This window comes from Nomascus leucogenys, chromosome 4 (genome assembly GCF_006542625.1).
Source record: "Nomascus leucogenys isolate Asia chromosome 4, Asia_NLE_v1, whole genome shotgun sequence".
Classification (NCBI taxonomy): Eukaryota; Metazoa; Chordata; class Mammalia; order Primates; family Hylobatidae; genus Nomascus; species Nomascus leucogenys.
In genome coordinates this window covers 136,484,729-136,498,660 of record NC_044384.1, presented here as the reverse complement: position 1 = coordinate 136,498,660, position 13,932 = coordinate 136,484,729, and the positions used below count along the sequence as shown (strand labels likewise).

Sequence of the window (13,932 nt, the reverse complement as noted above, 5' to 3'; positions counted from 1 at the left end):
ACTCATGAACTAAAATGGCAGAAATAAACCAAAATATATTAGATATTACAATAAATGTAAATAAGCTAAATGTAGTAAATAGGCAAAGCATTATCCAAACGGATTTCTGAAATCTATATGCTGCTTTCCAGATGTATCTAAAATTTGAATACACAAAAAGCTTCAAAATAAAAGAATGAAAAAAATACTTATCAGAAAAACTAGCCAAAATAAAGCTGGATAACGATATAGTGATATTCATAAAAGCTAATATAGCTATATTAAAATCAGACAAAATAAACTTTATGGCAGACATCATTAGCAAGGATGAAGAAAGTCATCACATAAAAGTTTTAATTCACCAGGAAAATATAATTTTAAACTTATACGTATCTTATAACATAGTCTCAAATATATAAGGCAATCATTGAGAAAGCTACAAGAATAAATAAATGCAGTATCTAAACAGAAAATTTTAACATCTCTAACTTGTAGTTTAAACAAACAAAATAGATTATGAAAAATTAAAACAGCGTGAATAATAAGCTTAATCTAATGGACATATATAGGAATTAATCCCCAACAAGTGAAAACATTCTCACTCTTTTCAAGGAAACTCAGAATATGTACAAATATTTACTTTATACTGGCCCCTTAGCAATTTTCAACAAACTTCAAATGATTGGTATTATGCAGGCCATTTTTTTCCTACCACAATGCAATTTAGTTAAAAGTGTATAACGCAGATAAATGTCCGAAGTGTATACGAACACACAAAAAAAGATAAATCTATCTCTTCCGAGGACTAGTTTACTGGTCAATAAGTAGGAAATATATAAGAAAAGAAGATGTATTTCAGACAAGTACATATGCAATATTACAACAGAGGGAGAGGAACTGGCATGATCAAGTAGAACTTAGTCATTCAATGAAGTTATGGTACCATGTGTGTGAGTGTGTGTATCTGCATGTGCACGCATATGCACGAGTTCACATAATGGAAAATACAAAAGGGAGTACTCATAGCCTGGAAATTAACAATATTTTATTCATATTTATTCACATTTATTCAAATTTATGAATATTTTATTCATAAAGGGAAATCTGAAAGTATGGGATGTGACTTGCTTGGAGACTGGCTGGACAGAGGGAAAGTAGTTGAAAAGTGTCAGGAAACCAGGTGGTTCCTTAATAAAGAAGAATGTCCCTGAGGAGAATCATGAACAGGTCTTGCTTCCTAGAATCCGCCACTTTGCAAATTACATTTTCTTATGAAATACCTCACTACCTATTGCTATCACCAGGCATCTTTAGCTAGATTTTGCAATCCCATGCCTACTTTGATCTATGCACATCTAAATTGCCTTACTCTCACTAGTCCAAATTGTAACCTCCATAGAACAGCTAAATACAGCTATGACGATTAAGTAACTTCTACAGAAAGACTAAGATAACAAGGGTAAAATAATTAGAAAGACGTCTAAGCAACATATTTACAGGTAACTAACAAACCGAGTACATTGAGTATAATATGCAGCTCAGAATTCAAATATGTTGGCCTGTCTTCCTTGAAAATCCTTCAAACCTACCTCCCTACTTACTTAGCTGGCTCACTATATTAGCATACTGTCTTTGGGCCACCTCACAGGGACAGAGCTGTCAAATTCCCAGAGGCAGATAATATTTTTGACTATAAGAAATCTGACCAAACTGTCAAAAATACAGAAAATCAGCTAAGGAAATTGTCAAGCATAACTCATGGCTCTGGGAGAGCGTAACTCAAAGATTTCATCAAGAGAGAAAATAAAAATTGATCATTATTATCTCCAAATAATCTGCGGTTCTTTTTTCCCCAAGCTGAACATTTTAGTCATCAACAGTAGCTACTATAAAGTTTAACTTCCAGGAGCCATCTTTTTCTCATTTTTGAGGGTGCCCTTAGGTGTTTTTAGAGACCTCTGAATCCCTCTGCATCCAGCATCAGGCCCACCCTTAGTGTCACAGTTTCCACTCTTTCCCAACTTATTCTAAAATGACTTGTGAAAATTTAAGAGAGAATACATAAATCCCTTCACGTTAATTCCAAACCCTCCCTGAACCCTAGAGCTACATCACAGTAGAATTCAGTATAATATGGCCAGCCTCACTGCAAGAAATACGTACATATGTCTTAGGATAAAACAGATTATTAGAAAAGGTGAGGAATTGGTCTAGGATTCTAACAAGATGTGTAGAAGGAAAAAAGCAGATGATACAACGTGATGGTCTTAATGACCAGTTGGATGTACGGAATGATGACAAGGGATAAGCAGAGAAGGCTCTTCTGAGGTCCAGCTTGGATGACGAAGTGAATGGTGAAACACTAAACAAGACAAAGAACATACTACAGGAGGGGCAGAACTGACTGAGAATGAAAGATGTTCTCCATTTTGTTAGATCAGGGTGACTGCAAAGCATCCAGGTAAAGATTTCTAGTAGATTGCTGGAAATTGGAGAGGTATGCATGTAGCCCAAGAGAAAGGTCGGAGGTGCCCATGCATAATCGGGCATCATCACCCTGTAAGTGAAAGTAGAAACTACATAAGTAGATAAGAATGTCTATGGAGTATATGTAAAGAGGGAATAGAAAAATATTATAGACAAAATCCCATGCAAATTTTATGTATAAACAGAATTTGTGTATATCCTGTGGCATACACAAAGGAGCTATTAAATGATTCTGAGAGCAAAAGATCAAATAGGTAAATATTCATATAACGCATAAATATACAAAATATTTTGAAAGTTAAATTCTTGCTAAGAATTCAATCATGTACATACCAAAGAGTTCTAAGCATTACCCCAACTGATACCACAATGAATCACAGGTCTTGTAAACTTTAGACGTTAGATTACTTAAAGAGAAAACAATATCAGTTAAGTCAAATGTTCTTTTGGGGTAGAAACATAATGTTTATTCTGTTTATTTTTGACTTATTTGGAGTCATTCTTTCTCTTTCGAGCTATAAACTGCTGTTAACATTCTCAAATTGTAGATGATGTTTTTATTATTATTTTTATTCATTTGTACCCTGACACTGTTCGTCAATAAGACAACAGGTGAAAAAAATGAGATTTCAATTGTTTGGATTTTGATTGCATTGCACACGTTGGAAAATATTGAAGTACAACTCCACAACTCTGAATAGGCACAGAGTAAGATGGATGGTGCATCTCACTAAACAGCAGAAAGTTGAGACTGAGAAGACAAAAAATTACACTCTGAGCATGTTCACAGATAATTTTCACAATTACAGAAATCTGTGAATGTCAAGCCAATGTACAGCACTATTTAATTGTTTGAGACAGCATGTTATCATAAAATGCTGAAACTTCACTACGGCTTAAATCATATCTTTCCAGAAGTTTCTGAAATTCACTTTGAGTCAAAATATGGAACAGATCTTGCAAAAAAAAAGTTGATACTTGCAAATGTTAAACATTTTAAAGTCAGTTGTGTTTTTATTTGTTATAAATTAAGAGCTACTAATGTTTTAGAAAATAAATGAAACAAATACATATGTAAGAATATATTCATATTTATAAAATGAAAGCACGTTTGTATTGTAATTGGACTCAGAAGCTCTTAAAAGATCTTCAGTTGTCCTTGCCACTTGCCAAAAATATGTTTAACTTAATCCACCTGTGTATTTCACATACTGTAATTACTAAATGCTCATAATTTCTCCCAGGGATAATTTAATAATGAGGAGCTTTATCATTAAGAAACAACACTGTACACAGACCTGATTATTCATGGAACCATGACTGAGGCATCAACTGTAAGAAACTTGATGAGATGAAATACAATATATAAAAGTAACTGTCTCTGCTGCCTAAAACAAGCAACTGATCAAAACATTGATTTTTATAAAGTAGATTTAAAAACATTAAACACAATGTTGATTAAAATGAGCTCATTTATTTTGAACTTTTTCTAAAATAATGTCTCTGCTCTAGACAAAAGTAATAGACAATAGAAATATAGTGATTTAGAAATACAGGTGATCATTCACTACGAAGGCCAAATTTCAGAGCAATAAAAAAATAATGATTTAAGACAGAATGCCTTAGAACAGGTAGAGGTGTTAACCTAAGTGTTAAACATCAGTCTTTTACTTTAGGTATATAGTGGGTTTCATTTTGTGGCACACAAGTTCACCAATTACACAACTGTCATAGACAACTAAAGTCATGCAAACAAAAACTGGATACACACTGCACAGTTAAGCTTTATAACCTTCGTAGCTCTTGACAAATTTTTTAAAAGCGCAGGCTGGACATGGTGGCTCACGCCTGTAATCCCAGCACTTTGGGAGGCCAAAGCGGGTGGATCACCTGAGGTCAGGAGTTCAAGACCAGCCTGGCCAACATGATGAAACCCTGTATCTACAAAAATTCAAAAATTAGCCAGGCACAATGGCGGGTGCCTGTAATCCCAGCTATTCAGGAGGCTGAGACGGGAGAATCGCTTGAACCCGGGAGGTAGAGGTTGTAGTGAACCGAGATCACGCCACTGTACTCCAGCCTGGATGACAGAGCAAGACTCCGTCTCAAAAAATTTAAAAAATGCATAGGTGTTTTTCAGAAGAGATGTGAAATACTGAGGCACATCTACTGAAATATGACAATAATTGAATATCTAAAAAGGGTTTTAATAATTTTAAGTGTATAAATATTTATTACCACTAATTCTTTATGAAACCATAATAATAGTTTCAAAAGTCAAAAATATTATGAGGCCAGGAATTTAAGATACAAGTATTTGCTGGAGATAGACCACAAATCTGTTTCTAAGGTAAAGGGGAACTAATTTAAAGTAGAAAAACTCTATCAATTTTATGGTGAAAAACATTTATAAAATTAAATGTAAATCAGTTGCTTAGGAGTACAACTAATTCTGGTAGTAAGACGAGATAGAATTTCTCTCTCTCATGCATTTCAGGTTGAGGGAGAGTTTGAAGGCTAGAACGTGATTCAAGAAATCTTGAGGTAAGCAATTTATTTCCTTGAATTATTTTATCCTTCTGTTTTGGATTTTAAAAGCCCTCAAATACTCTGAGTAAACACAGACTTGAGGAATCACAAAGATAACAGCGTTTTCCCATTCATGACATTGATTTATTATATCATGTTTCACAAAAATGTTCTCACTCATGGCAGCTGAATTGGTTGCTTCTACCCAAGAACGGAAAGAACCAAAGGCTCTTTTATCTTAGGTAGATAACATGTATTTTTCTAGCCATTCTAAAGAAAGATGTGAGTTTAAAAACAAGTGTGGAAATAAGTTAGATAATGATAATGTGTGAGTTAGTAATTAAAGCACTGCATGCCTCCAGTAAAGACAAATATAGTAGGCTCTTAGCTCTTATAGATTTAAAGTTTGCATTTTTAACTTTTTTGAAGTAACCTAGAATGTGCATGAAGACATGTGAAGTGTTGAGGCATGTCCACTGAAACATTATGCAAATAATTAACAAATATCAACCAAGGGTAATTTGACCCAAAACTAAAATAAGTCACTATGAATAAGGACACTAGTAAAAAAAAAAAAAAACAACTGTAATGCGAACCACTACTTCGCAACAAGAGTAAATACTATGATGGCACCTCAAACACTGTCACTCTTCTTGGAAATTTGAATATTAGAGAAATTCAGTGGAAAACTTCTACCATCAGAAGTTCTTTAAGAATTCCCTGGAATTTTGGCCTACATATAATAGCACAGGATTTGGAAATAGAGGGCATGAATTTAAGTTCTTATTCTATTATCTATTAATCTTGTGATCCTAGGCATTTCACTTCATTTTTCTGAGTCTCCCTTTTGGTATCCATAAAATGAGAAGATAATATTCAGCAGAAAATCTTGTTTTGATGTTCAAATGAAGAATTATTTGCAGAATGAAAGGAACTATATAAACTGTATCAATGTGAAAATAATTTCCTTTGAAGAAAATACAAAAACGTCATTTTTGAGCCATAGAATCTGAGCCCTGGAAGCTAATTCGAGATCAACTGGTTGTGAGGTTTTTACCTTCTATTCTTCAGTCTACAGTTCTTCCCAGGGTCCCAGAGTCAACTGCAGGGGCCAAAGGCAAGTATGGAAAGATTCCTCAGACTGTCTTGAACCAAACTTCCCTTTCACTGGAGTTAAATGTCAGGTTGTTTCGAAGACATCGAACAAATTCTTCAACTGTGGCTAAAAATGATTATGACAAAACCCTTTAATCAAATCTAAACCCCACCCTGCAATGCTTGAGAAACCTTGGCCAAGAAGGATTGAGGCACATCCCCAAGGCGCCACTACTGGTAGACGGCAGAGCCAGGGTTTGAACAATGGCTCCCAAGTACTACTCTAACCAGATCAGCACCCTTTCCACTGCACAAATGAATTTCCTCAAACGCTACAATCTGTTCGATTTATAGTGTGAGCTTTAGTACTGTGCATGCTTCTGAATTCTAAATGCTTCTGAGCTCCATCTTAGCATGGGGTGACTGTTGGAATTAACTTCTAAGGCTGAAGCTTTACCCCTGTTTTCCCTGATGGACACTGTCATGGTAATTAAAGCTTTTCTGGCTGGATGCTAAAATCCTTTATTTTTAAAGGTTTTCTATGTCAACTTGGCATAGAACACTCTAGATAATGTATTTAATACCAACAAAGTGGTATAAAGTTTTCTAATTGTGGCTTATCATATTTTTCAGTCAATGTACAAACATGTCGTTTAGGAGCCTCAAGAAAACTCTCAAGGCAATTTGGAACAATTTTTAATTTTTAGAATGTGAGGCTCCATAATGCTCTTGGAGGGGTGGCAACCTTAAATTTGCTCATTCCGTGGTTGGCATAGAAGTCTCTCATCAGTTTCACTGAGAATATAGATAAACCCATGTTTCCAGACATTTGCCAAGAAAAAGAAGAGACTTTGAGTAAAATAAAAACTTTAGATATTAATATATTCTTTTTTATTTATTTATTTATTTATTTATTTATTTATTTATTTTGGAGACAGGTTCTCACTCTGTCACCCAGGCTGGAGTCCAGTGGCAAGATGTTGGCTCACTGCAACCTCCACCTCACACCTTCAAGGAATTCTCTCACCTCAACCTCCCGAGTAGTTGGGAGTACAGCAGCACACCACCACATTCTGCTAATTTTTGTATTTTTAGTAGAAACAGGGTTTCACCATGTTGGCCAGGCTGGTCTCGAACTCCTGGCCTCAAGTGATCCACCTGCCTCGGCCTTCCAAAGTGTTAGGATTACAGGCGTGAGCCACCATGCCCGGCCTAAAATGATGTTTATAGAAAATGTGGTAGCTTACTTCTAGTTACAAAGAGTTTTAGAAACTAAGAATTTTCACAAACCACGCACAATTCTCAACAAATAAATGCACAAATCTTTACCTTGACATATAAGCATTTACTCATTTAAACAGTTACCAATTTAAATGCATATTCTCAAAAATTCATAGAGAATTTGAACAAAAACAAATGGTCATTTTCCTTAGTAACTTAAAGTTGCAAGCTCTGCCAAATTGTATTTTAGCTGAAACTCTGAAACAGCATAAGAAACAGCTCACTAAATATTATATAAATGTCCCAAAGACAGATGTGGATTTATTATCTTATAGCAGTAAGCCATCTCGTGTAGCTACGATTTTGAGTTCATAAATCTTAAAATATTCTTTTTTACTGGGCCTTCAAAATTTGATGTATTTTCAACTGGTAAACTCTGGAGATCAGCAAAACTGTAATAGCCAGTATGTAGGCTGGAACATATGTTAAGTAATGACAGTAGACCACTGAAGAGTTCTAAAATAGTCATTTGTCCAACTTCCCTCAAATGTATTTTTCTTAATTCTTTTTCCACTCATATCAAATATGTTCCTTCATCCCTCTTAATGGCATTAGTGATGTTTCCCTACTGTAACTTGAAGTCAATTTCAACTTCAATTAAACAACTCTATTTCCAAATATTAAAAATTCAAGACTATATATATATATATATATTTCAAAATAGCTAATAGGGTAAATTTCAAATGTCTCACCACAAAAAATGAGTGATGTGATTAATATAGTAATTAGCTTTAATTTTTTCCACATTGTAGATGTATAGTAAAACATCACAGTATAACCCATAAATGTATACAGTTGTAGTTTATCAATGTCAAATGATATTAATTTTTCAAATTAAGGTTACCTGTTGCTACGTCTGTGACTAGTTGCTATTTTGTAAAGTGAATTGGAACTAGACCTAGAGGGAAAGAAGTTATGATTCCTTTAGATGTGAAACAAGTCAAATAATTCAGCATTCACAAATATGTTTCGTCTTTCTCAGCCAAGAAATGAATATATAAGGCAAGCTGCTAAAAATATGCCATTTGTTAGAGAGTACTATTTTTCACTATAGAATGACTAACATAACAAAATACCACCTACTTAGATTCATCGGAAAGCTTCCTGCACTGCAGCAAGCTTGACTTTCCGACTTTCCTGGGCTGAGTGCCTTATTGATGAAGCAAACCAAAAAAAAAAAAAAAAAAAAAGAAAGAAAAAAATTAGAATTCTTCTAAGTGTAAGATGCATGTACTGTGACATTGCTTTAAGACCTCAGCATTTTTTGATCAATCTCTTGTTTAAATACCTATGTATTTTTTGCTGTATTAACATTTCTCACCCATACAATACTTTTTTAATGACCTCATTATATTATTCAGGGAAGGGTTTTCCTTACCTATCTAGGGCAAGATTCAAGTTCTTGGTAGATGAAATGTTGGTTCAATTAAACAGAGAAAAATTAAGCAACAGTGACTGGACTACATTTAATTAACTCAAGTAAGATTATCCTTATTGAAAAGTTGTTTTCTGTGTCTCAAGATTAACTATGTAGTTTGTAATTTTTGTAACCTGAAAAATAATTAAGAAAATGTTCCAGAAGCATACTGTTCATGTTCTGCAATTAGCAGAAAAAACCTAATTTAACTCCCAGCCAGTCATCCCACTAACAGAACAATCCTGACAGATAAATAAATAAAACCTAGGATCTAACATGACTGAAAAAAATTATACTGTACTCATATGTATTTTATATTTTTGATCTCAAAGCAAATAATTATCCACAAATAAATTCTTAGCATCTGAAAGCATAACTTAATTGCCAAATTAATACAGGTGAATTAGTACCCATATTTTAAAAGATGAGTGAAAGAACCAACAAAGTCATAGACTTTATCATAACCGTTTATTCAGCCTCAATGTCTCTTATGAGTAAATCTTACAAAAAGCAAAATTTAAAGCGTCAGCTCTAAAACTTAGTAGTCTCCTTTCCAGGGCATAAGATCGGTTGTTTAAAAGAGAGCAACTACAGAGCTACAATAAGGGCTAAAGCTAGCATTTAAATCTCTACTGCTAAAAGGCACCCAGTACCCTATAACTCAGAGATACTCCAGGATAGAGGGGCTTTTTCTAATATCAATATTCATTAACACCCACATTTCCAAAGCAGCAACCCATATTTTGGATTGTTTGATGTTGTTTCTTCTTTAAAGTAAACACTAGGGCAAAATCCAGAGTAAAGTTTATACATTCATTGGAGAGAGAAACAGACATCAAAGGGAAAAGAACACATACATTCTCTGGATGAGAACTCTCTCCCTTTTCAACACTGATGTGTTTCATCAGGAGTTTGTGGGCAGAATAGAAGATGAAACCTACTTACCTTCATTAGCAAGTTTTACACACATAACTACATTTCAGTTTTGCATCAAATAAATCCTTTAATATGCATATTGTTTAGTTTTAATGATAATGGCAGCAATAGCTTAACAATTAGAGCTTATCTTTAGTTTAAAAGCTTGCAAAACAAAACACTATTTACACTGTACAGCACATTTAAAAAAAAATCAATGTTTGCACACCCAGCACAGCAAAAAATAAAAATTGTTGTTAAAATCTCAAAGAGAAAATAGTTTATCCCAAATAAAGATAAATTATCAGAATCTGTCTTTCTTAAAACCTGAGGTAAGCAGCTTCACCTAACAATGACACTAATCATCTAAAACTAACCTAAACTGTATTTTTATACTATTATGCACATTTATTTATGTATCAAACCCCAGTAAACATTTTTTGCATATTTAAAGCATCATAAAAACCAAAGTTCTGTGTGGATGTGTTTTAATGTCAGCATATATTAGATCACAGCAGAAGTCAAAACATGCAAATAATGCCAAAAACAAGTATCCTAGCTTTTTTCTTCCCTCTCTCCACTGATCACCCCGGGAGGCTCTTCACCAAGAAGCCACCAGAGACTAACTTGAACTGGAATGTCTAGAAAACCAAGCCAACCAACTCCGCTGAAAAGAAGAAATCTAGACAAGTTATTCCACGCGCACTGCATCCATCTCTACAAAGTATATATATTTCAGAAGTATTCCACAGCCTTTGTATTCCACAAGTTTAGTCAAAACTGAAAACACAAATTTATTCCCAAAACTGGAGGATCTCAAACATTTTCTAATAAGGCTTGACTATATCTCCTCACTTGCCAGTTTTGATTCTCAAAAGCAGCTTGTCCTTGACATAATTTCTCAACAACCTCAATAGATCCTTGTATCTAACATGCCTTCATTTCTTCCCAATCAGTTATTGCCAATATACCCCTTCATGCCCAGGCCTTTCCAGTTCCCTACCCTCTGCTGCCAGAGCACTAAGTCCGGTACACTCTGGCTATGAGGATCTCTGGATTAGCTGTGCAGGAGTAGCGACATTAAGCTGAGATCTTCTACTAATTCTAGACAGAAGTTTCCCCAGTGGGTTTGCTCTTTTGCTGATTTAACCACAATGTAGTAGCACTGGGGTTCGGAGTGGGATAAGCTAGGAAACTAAAGGGATTTCAGGGGAAAGAATCACCCGAAATCATTTCTCCCTTCCATTTCTCTCAAGAAAACGCTCTCTTCTGTGTCATATCTTCAAGTTAACTAAAAAATAATCTGGATACTCCACCTCTGCATAAAATAACTGCATAAAATATAGATCACAATCATTATCATACATTCTTCTTTGCATCTCAAATAAAACCCACCCCTTCTCCCAAGAGGCTGGGATGGTTGGGAAAGAGAAGTAGGGAATCTTTGCAAACATAAAGGCAATGTGTCCTATGGGAGTAGAGCAGAGAGATAAGAGGAAACTTCTAGTCTAGGCCAACGTCTGCTGACTATGACCTTGGCAAAACCACAGAAACTTGTTGTTGGCCAACTTTAAATGAAGCATCAAATCTGCCTCCTCCCTACTTCCCTTTCCCCAAGGAACTCAGTCGTAGGTGCAAGTGGTGTTCCAGGTCTTCTGACCGTCCTCCCTCCGCCCTGGACTGCATCTACAGTCAGTGGCAGGGCGATTGTAGCAGGCGCCACTGTTCTCTGTCCCTCCTTCCTTCCGCGTCTATGCAATCTGGGGCGCCTGGAGAACTGGGCGCCTGAGTGCCGCCTGGCCCGGGCACAGGACAGGCTGCAGATAGAGGCTTTGGAGCTCTACAGGGGATTTTGCAGCCTGCTTAGCTTGTCGGACAAACCCATTTCCTTGACATTTCAGGGCAAACCTCTATTCGTCGTTTCTCCAGCGGGCGGGGGGTGCCTAGACATTCTCACTGATCAAAGAAGCCAGAATCCATCTGAACCTCTGAAATAGTAGAACGTACCAAATGTCTAGGGGTAAAGAAGGGTGGAGGATTTCAGTAAAAGAGGTGCTTCCAGTGTCGCCCCCTTTCCCGCTTTTTCGTTTACAGTGAGCGGGACATTTAAAGTATTTTGTGGTCTGTTGGTTTTTTAAAGTTTTTATTTATTGTGTGTATATAAATATATAAATTTTTATTTCTTGAAGGGAAGCAGGCAGCGGTGCCCATAGGCAGAGGGGCGCGTTATCACCCAGGATGCTCCGGCCGGGCAGGCCCTCGCGGCCGAGCAGGGGACCCCACAGGGAGAGGGCACGGCGAGGGGACCCCGCGGAGCGGCGGGGGCGGGGGGCTCCAGGCGGGTCGGAGACAGTGTGCGGCCAGAGCCTCCGCAGATGCAGCCCCTCCCAGCCCGGCTCCCGCCTCCCTGCCCCCTGCCCGAGTCCCCGCACCTGCTCCCGCGCCTGGGGCTGGGGCAGGCTCGTCGTCCCCGGCAGCGGGGGAACCTCTCCAGCCCCGGCACTGCAACTGCGGGAGGAAACCGTGCCCGCGAGTGGCGGGGAGGAAAAGGGGTCTCACGAAGTTCTGGGATAAAAACGGGCTGTCGCTGCAGATGCCTCTGTCACGCGAATCTCCGAGCGGAAATGCACTGTCCCCGTGCCGGGCTGGGGCACAGGCGGAATCGGAGCCGGGAGAGGAGGCAAAGTGGCGGCGCAGCTCGGACAACTTTGCTGGGAAAGCAGGTGACAGCCCGCAGAGCTGGTGCCGCTGCCTCCCCGGGGAGACAAGCCGGCAAGAAGCGCACGGTCTGCACCCCAAATGCTGCCGTCACGGACCAGGAGGAGGACGGGGTGGCCGCTGGCGGGAGGAGCAGGCGGGGAGGGCACCCAGCCCGGGAGTGCCGCCCTCCGTGTCCTCGGCCCCAGGAGGGGCGCCTGCGCCCGGGTGCGCGTCCCCCCAACACCCCCTCGCCGTCCCGCGGGACCACCAACTACTCCGCGCCGCTGGAGTAGCCGCGGGAAGGAGAGAGGAGAGCAGGGAGCGCCGAGAAGCGGCCGCGACGCCCGCCCGGACCGGCACGTACCTTGAGCTCCTCAATGTCCAGGTTGGTTGATCTGTCCATGGAGCGCAACTGAACGAAGTGGAGAGGAACCGGACGAGTGGCACCCAAAAACAATCTAGTCTTTCAGTTTCCAGCTTAAACTCAGCTTTATCCTCCTCCAAGCCCCGGCAGCTCCTCTCAGTCTCATTCTCCGTGGTCACGCCGCCTCCACCGGGTTAAAAATAAGGAAAATAAATAAATAATAATGATAATTCACTTTGTTTTACTTCCTCAAAGATTTAGTGACAGGTGATCTCCACCGCGGTGCAACACAGCTGAGTCCATTGAAACAGGGGCCAAAAGGGAAAAAAATCCACTCTATTTAAGATTATTTCTTCTTCTGCAATAAGCTTAGAAACCAGCGAATTGCTGCATCCCGAGAAAAAAAGCTGCTTCCCTGGTCAGCATCATGCGGCAGATTTCAAGCAAATGTGTTCAAACTGAAGAGAAGAGTGTATGAGAAAAGCCTTCCTCCGTCAGGCTTACTCTTGTAGCTAATTTAGCTCCAGTCCCAGGCATTAGCAATGATCAATTTCCCCGGCAAGATAACAGAATCCCCGAAGTCCTGCATAGACTTAAAAAATGTCTTGTAGCTGAGAGGTATTTTCTCAGTGGGGAAAAGAAGATAATCAAGTCAGAAGGGAACGTTCTCCTTTGAAGGTTATGCTAAAAGAGTTGAGAGAATAGGAGGTGGATCCTACGAAGAGAAAAGAGGGAGAGAAAGAGAGAGAGGGAGAGAAAAATTTTCCTCCTGCTTCGCTGTTTTACTGGCCTTCACCACCAGGTGACTGACTTCGCTTCTCTCTTCCCACAGCCAACACTAAGGGGATTTCTCTCATCTGTCAAAAAGCAACATTTCCTCTCCAGACAAATACTATCGCTGGGTCTTAAAGACTGCCCTCTGTCCGGAATCCACTAGGTGACAAGCATTTTAATTCATCGCGTACGTTGCTGCATCTTCTTCCTGCAGATCTGGGAGGAACATGCGTGTGTGTATCATCCACATGTATTTAAATATATTCACTTGAGATCTCTGCTGCTTTCAGCATCAGATTTTTTAATTTAAAAAAGACTTTTAAAGTGACAGATAAGAATATTAAAGGAAATTTCCTGGAATGATGCTTCTTATGATAAAGCAGTCTTTTAT

General features: G+C 38.4%; 1 protein-coding gene across 4 annotated transcripts in view; it reads right to left on the bottom strand.

Annotated features, from left to right (window-relative positions):
- The window catches only part of SGCZ (sarcoglycan zeta), a 1,114,856-nt gene extending 1,101,152 nt beyond the window's left edge, over positions 1–13,704 (bottom strand). For all 4 annotated transcript variants that reach the window (XM_030812348.1, XM_030812347.1, XM_030812349.1 and 1 more), the window contains exon 1: positions 12,768–13,704. In XM_030812348.1, the coding sequence (XP_030668208.1) occupies positions 12,768–12,806 (39 nt within the window). In that variant the 5' untranslated portion in view covers positions 12,807–13,704. The remainder of the gene's footprint in view (positions 1–12,767) is intronic.
- Between the last annotated feature and the right edge of the window lie 228 nt (positions 13,705–13,932).